Source organism: Propithecus coquereli, unplaced genomic scaffold (genome assembly GCF_000956105.1).
Source record: "Propithecus coquereli isolate 6110/MARCELLA unplaced genomic scaffold, Pcoq_1.0 Scaffold3, whole genome shotgun sequence".
Lineage (NCBI taxonomy): Eukaryota > Metazoa > Chordata > Mammalia > Primates > Indriidae > Propithecus > Propithecus coquereli.
Window position 1 is genome coordinate 319,342 of NW_012148618.1, and position 6,249 is coordinate 325,590.

General features: G+C 49.9%; 1 protein-coding gene across 1 annotated transcript; it reads right to left on the reverse strand.

The window, feature by feature from the left end:
* Window positions 1-1,267: 1,267 nt before the first annotated feature.
* BCL2L2 (BCL2-like 2) lies at window positions 1,268-6,249 on the reverse strand. The gene is made up of 4 exons (XM_012649386.1): window positions 6,117-6,249; window positions 5,731-5,818; window positions 4,808-5,247; window positions 1,268-4,167 (listed from the first exon to the last, which is right to left on the reverse strand). The coding sequence occupies exons 3-4, from the start codon at window positions 5,237-5,239 to the stop codon at window positions 4,018-4,020; spliced, it is 582 nt and encodes a 193-aa protein (XP_012504840.1). The 5' UTR covers window positions 5,240-5,247; window positions 5,731-5,818; window positions 6,117-6,249; the 3' UTR covers window positions 1,268-4,017.

Genomic DNA, 6,249 nt, shown 5'->3' on the forward strand with positions numbered 1-6,249 from the left:
TAGGTGCCACAGAGGGTAGTGTCCACTATATCACTCAGTGTCTTCTCAGAAAAGCCACACACAAAAAAAATTTTTTTGCCCCTCTTGTGTAACTGGTAGGCTTTTATAAATCCTAAGAGGAATGTGAATTTCACTGTATTTTTCATTTTGCTTTAGCTGCCAAGAAGCACAGAGCTGAATTCATAGCCTAGCTTTAGTATTTGGGAACACTACTTATAGAATGCTTTTCTGTGCATTAATTTTCCTTTTGCTGTCATCTTATTGTAATATTTCAATTTTCCCTTTACCTCTTATACTTTAAAAATCTACATTTTCCTGTTGTTTTGTCTTTTGTATTATAGAAAGATGTTGCAAATGCTTTTTGGAACTAGGCAAATCAATCATCAAATCAATCGCATTGCAGTGGAGATAAATACACTATCATACCTGATGATATTAACTATTAAGAACATGTAATTCCTTTTCCCCTAGTGCCAAATTCATCGAACCACTCTCTGATTTTAATATGGCTTCCCCCATAGATTTTTCAATAGGTAGAGAATAGAGGCAACACTGGATTCCTCTAAACAATTCACATTTTTCACAATTTAACACATAAACCCAGATACTCAGTTTATTGCACTGGATTATAGAAAGACTAGGAATTCCCACCCGAAATTTAAAATTAGGATCACTATTCCTGTCAGACATGATTTTGGTGTGGTCCTGGACTAGAGGTACAAAGGGATGGGCTGAATATTCCTGGAGATTCCATCCAATTTAACAGTTTGCATTAAAATGGCTGAAACCAAATGTCTCAGGGGACCCAGAAAGGAAGCAGGGGCTCCATTTTTGCCAGACCTATTTTAAGTCTGAAGTAGGCAGCCGGGCATCACGGGGAAATGCTCATTACCACACACTTCTTATTAGAAGTTGCACCACACTGGGAACTTGATTACTATTACACAAAGATTTTTGGTAGGTTTTCTTTGTTTTGTTTTGTTTCTTGTTCGTGGCAGTCTTAAATATCATATACCATATATACACACCCTCTTGAGGCTTGGGTTGGGATAGATGAAGTTCTTGGCTTTGGGCATTTGGCCAGGGTGGGAGTAGGGTGAGGAGGAAGGGGGAACAACTCTGATATTTTTTTTTAATTATCCCAGCACTTCCCAAATCCCTGTTAATCTAATTCTTGCCCTTAACAAGGTCATGAAGAGATGATTAGATCAAGGAATGTCCTGACCCCAGGCTATACAGTGTAGAAGTCACAAACCCTGTTCAGTCCTTCTCATTAAACTCTGGGCTTTATTTATTTTTTTAATACGACAATTACATATTACACAAAAATAAAAGTCAAATGAACTTGGTATTTATAAATTATTAAATAAAAATACAGGAATATATATTTATATTTATAGAGCTTCTTCTTTTCTTCTAAACTAACCAAATCTGTTCTGTTGTTTTATGATTTAAAAAAGTAAAATAGTGTATGTATGCCCTAGAATAAGTGGGGAGTGGGAGAGGAGGATTAATAATCTCAGGACCGAGTTGCCCTATTTCCGCTCCTTCCTTGGCCTAAGCAAAGTCCCTATTTGTCCCTTTGGGCTCTGGAGAGCAAGAAACACCCTCTCCACCTATTTCATCTTCGAAAATGGCAATTATATTTATTTCCCTTATGTTTTTAAAAAATGAAATGGATTTAAAAATTGGGAGCCATACTCAGCCGTCTTGGCCAAGAGCTAATCCCAAGCAACTATATGGCTCTAGAAGAGAGTCCCTAGTTTTCCCTGACAGAAGAGTCTCTGGGGTTTCCATTGCCCCTCAAACTAAGAAGGGCAGGACAGGTCAAAACTACCCACTGTGGTCCCATCCAAGCTATACTTCTGGGAATCCAGACCAAGCCCTTTACCCTTTCAGAAAATAGCCTCTCCTTCCACGCAGGTGTGAGGGCCTCAGAGCAGAACATTTTGGTAATTTGGCCATGGTCCCTGCTGCCCTTTTTTGCTAAAGGCCTGCAGGAATGCTAACCCGGCTGGCGTCCTGTGGTAGAGGGTAGGGTGAAGAGTCTGCCCCAAACCTGAGGGAGCACAGGCTCCAATTTGGAGCTGATGATCTAGTCAGTGGTTTTCCAACTTTTTTTTTTAGCAATAAACCCCTTAATGCAAATAAAATCTTACCCTGAACCCCGATACGTAAGACAGCTACAAGGGGAGCTGTTCTGTTTGAGGGCAAGTTGCCCAGCCTGCTCAGCCCCCCTACCCCCTTCATCTCCCCAAGGACTCCTGAGGCAACCCCTAGGAAACTTCGGGGCTCTGCCAAGCAGTTTGAAAACCACTGGCCTAGTTTGTCCTGAGCAAAGTCAGAGACCCCCCACCCCACTGCTTGCCACAGACCAGCTCTGAGTTTCTGGTATCAGCATACTCACAACAGACCAAGTAGCACATGCAGTCAACCACCTCCCCTATAAATACCATTAAAAAGTGCAGCCCTCTCTCAAAGCAAAAGTCTGGACTAAACCCCTGAGGCCAATTTGATCCCACATTCTACCAAGCACAACTATGTTGCCACATTCTGGGACCGAGTGAAAATCTCCAAGAAGAGTCAACCATGGTCTAGCTAAGCTGATCAGTGCTCAGGATCACGGTCAGGGTTCTAGAGCACTGTTTCTGAAAGTCAGCATTGGAGAGCAGCAATTTTAGCACCTCGGAAAGTGCAGCAGTGAGGTCTGGCTCAGGGCATGCAATTGGAGTGAATCATTTCTTCCTCAAAAGAAAAAGCTATAATCCGAATCTGTTCTAGAGGACTGTGAGTTCTAAAGTTATCCTCAGACTCTGAGGTACGGACAAGTAACACCCATGCAAACAGCGTGGTTTCAAAGAAAACATAAATGCTTCTGGGTCATGGTAGGTACTCTAGAACCCATGCTCCTGGCCCCTGATAAAGCAGCACCAAAGCCCACCACACAGAATAGGCCAGTCATGGAGTACCCATCACCCTCACATCCATGGGGTTCAGAGCTGGAATGGTCCTCTCAAGGCATCAACAGTCTCACTGAGACACAGTGCAGGACCCAGAGTGTATTCTAGATTGGCATTTACGTCCACCCCTTCAAAAGGAAAATTAGGGCCCCAATTTAGAGTTTCAGTTTGGATACAGAGGTCCCAAAGATAGGGTACACTTCAGGCACCATTGTGCCCCAGTGGGAGGGGAGGGTGGCAGGCAAGTCCAGCTACCTAAGCCTCCACCCACCAAGTCTCCACAGCCCTGTCGTTCTGTCAGAGCCCAGGAGGCAGCAGCAAGTGTGAGATGCACAAGGAAGGGGGATGATGAAGGAATGAGGCCAGCTGCAAAACCGTTCTTGTCTCCAAAGTCCTGCTAATGACTTTCTGGCATCAGGGCAAGGGGAGGGGAAATGTAGGGGTGGGAAGAAGGTTGGGAGGAGGGACAGAGAACTGCCCCTTGTTCTTGCCATTACAAGAAGGAATGTTTTCTCCTTGAGGAATCCCACCACCACCAGATTAGATTAGACAAGCAGCCCAGCATGCACACAAGCACGCGTGCACATGCCCACGTGTGTCCAAGCAGCTCACTGTCACAGCCACCTCTCCCTATCACCTGAGAACCTTGAGTTTCCATTCCAAAGGGATGTGCCTTCTGCGTTCCCCAAATCCCAGTCATCCAATGGAGACACAACCCCTTATGAAAGTCCACTTTCCTCAGGGCTGCAAACCAGGCTCCAGGTAGTTTCACGTGCCCACACCTACAGGCATGATCCCTCCCACCTCCCCCCAACCCTGGAATGACTCCATCTTCTGCTCCCCCGACCTTCCCAAAACATTCCCCAATGTCTCCAGCTCACTCTTCCAATCGCCTGCCTGGCATACTCAGCTCCCTCACACACTACCTTTCCCCTGCCCATCCCTGTTCCATGCCTGCCCACCCATTCACTCCACTTCTTCCAAGGGCATTTCTCTGTTCTGTTCCTGCTCTCCTGGCCCCCAGCCATACCTAGCCCCACCTGGCCCTGGGACTTTCTCACTTGCTAGCGAAAAAGGCCCCTACAGTTACCAGGGCCCCCAGTGCCACGGCCCCTGTCAGCACTGTCCTCACTGATGCCCAGTTCCCCTCCCGCAGACGCCGCGCCTCCTCCAGGGCCCCGTCCCCGTATAGAGCTGTGAACTCCGCCTGTGGGAGAGAAGGGAAGTAGGAGAGAAAGGAGAAAGGGATATCAGGAGAGGAAAGAGTGGAGAGAAGAGGAGAGGAAGAGTTCCAGTTCCATCCACTGCAAGCACTACCCCATACCCAGTTCCTCTCCAGCCAAAGCTCCGCTGGCTGCAAGCCTCTGATCCCCGGGAGTGCACCTCCACCCCTTACCCTAAGTGCTGGGCTCATTTGCCCTCTCTGCCTCAAGTGAACCCCATCCTTTCCTTGCTAAAAAATTCTGCTCAGAACTGCCATCCTTTGCCAAGGCTTTCCTGATCACCACCCATCCCTGATCCTCCCCACCTCCCATGCCATGTACTCAGGTGTACAAAGTTCCTGACACCATTTCCCTGCAGGCACTGCTCCAGGACTGTGTTATCTGTCCTCTGCTTGGGACCATGAGCCCATCCAGTGATCACTGCATGGCAGCCCTGGAGAGCAGAGTCCAGTGTGATGCCTACAATGAAGCATCTCTCAGTCTGATTCCACCCAAACAGGGAGACTCAGCCCCCATGCCTCATTCCCAGCACGACTGCCCCAGCCTCCAATCACAGCCCGCACCTTCCCCCTGGAGACAGCTTTGCGGAGGGATGTGCAGAGCGGCAATTGAGAAGCTTCTTACCCAGCCCCCACTGCTGTGGATCCAGTCGGCCAGCCGTGTCTCCAGGTAGGCCACCATCCACTCCTGCACTTGTCCCACCAGTGGCTCCATCTCCTTGTTGACACTCTCAGCACACAGTGCAGCCCCAAAGACGAAGAAGGCCACAAGGCGGCCCCAGTTGGGGCCCCCTTGGAAAAGTTCATCGGAGACCTGGGTGAAGCGCTGCTGGGCTGAGCCGGGGGTCACATGCAGCTGAGCCGCCAGATCAGAGAAGGTACGCCGGAAGCGGGTCTCAAACTCATCTCCAGCTGCCCGCATGGCTTGGTGCAGCGGGTCAGCTGCTGGGCCCTCCCCCGGGCCAGCTCCACAGACATAACCCTTCTGCCTCAGCTTATAGCCTACAAAGTCTGCCACCAGAGCCCGTGTGTCTGGGGCTGAGGCTGGGGTCGCCATCCGGGCGGCTGTAAGAGGCAAGGATGAAAGACTGGCATAAATGCATGAATAGTATATGGACAGAGACACAGGAAGGGGCATTTCCGGTTTGTCTAACCCAGGGAGATAGGGAGAGGGGAGGAAATCCCTGAGATCACTGGGCAGGAAGGGGCAAGAACAAGGGAATTAAGTCATGGTGTTGGGGCAGGACATGAGGGTCTGGCCATTAAATTTGTAATATGCTAAATTAAATGTAAAACAAGTAGATTTTATGTTTAAAATACTTTAGGTCCTTTTTATAATAAGACAACATCAGCTCTACAACACCCCTATGCACCCCACCCCCACCACAGTCCACACCTTCTTGGCTAGAGGAAGGGGCTTAGGACCTCCCTAGAAGCAAGATGTGAAGATGTTGGCAGAGGCACAAGATGGGGAGGTGACAGGGACTGAAGAGAAAGGTGGGAGAAGCAAAGGGTTGCCTGGGACAGGGAAAGGAAGGGGTCACTCACCCAGCCTGGATGGCAGCTCTTAGGACCCAGCACTGGTGGCAAGGAGCCCCCAGCTGGGGCCTTTCATCCTCCCGGCCAGCCTGGAGCCCTGGGAAGGGGAGGAGGAGATCAGAACTAGGCGGGGAAGCCCAGGGATCAGGGTCTGCCCTGAGAAGGGCTGGGGTTGCAGCTCCTGGGCCTGGGTCCCTGCCCCCAACGCTCTACCAGCTGTGTGGCCGAATCCATGTTTAATGACTGTCCTCCCGGGAAACCCAGGGCCAAGGGCTTCCTGCCACACCATCTCTGCTCCCAGCTCCCCCCAGTACAGCCCAAAGGCCCAGCTCCTCCCTTACCCCCGACCTCAGCCTGTCTCCAACCCCGCCCGCCTGCCAGGTTAGGGATCTCACGGGTCAGGCCGCTGCCGGGATCCGGGCTGTTTCCTGGTGCAGGAGCTGGGAGGGAGGGAGAGAGGGAGGAAGGGAGGGAAGGAAGGAGGGAGGAGAAGGGGGGGGCAAGAGGGAGGGCCCGGCGCCGGGTGAT

Coding starts and splice junctions, on each gene's coding strand:
- BCL2L2 (XM_012649386.1), bottom strand. CDS start 5,239: ATGGCGACCCCAGCCTCAGCCCCAGACACACGGGCTCTGGTGGCAGAC. Junction 4,168..4,807: donor TCCACAGCAGTGGGGGCTGG/GTAAGAAGCTTC, acceptor TCTCTCCCACAG/GCGGAGTTCACAGCTCTATA.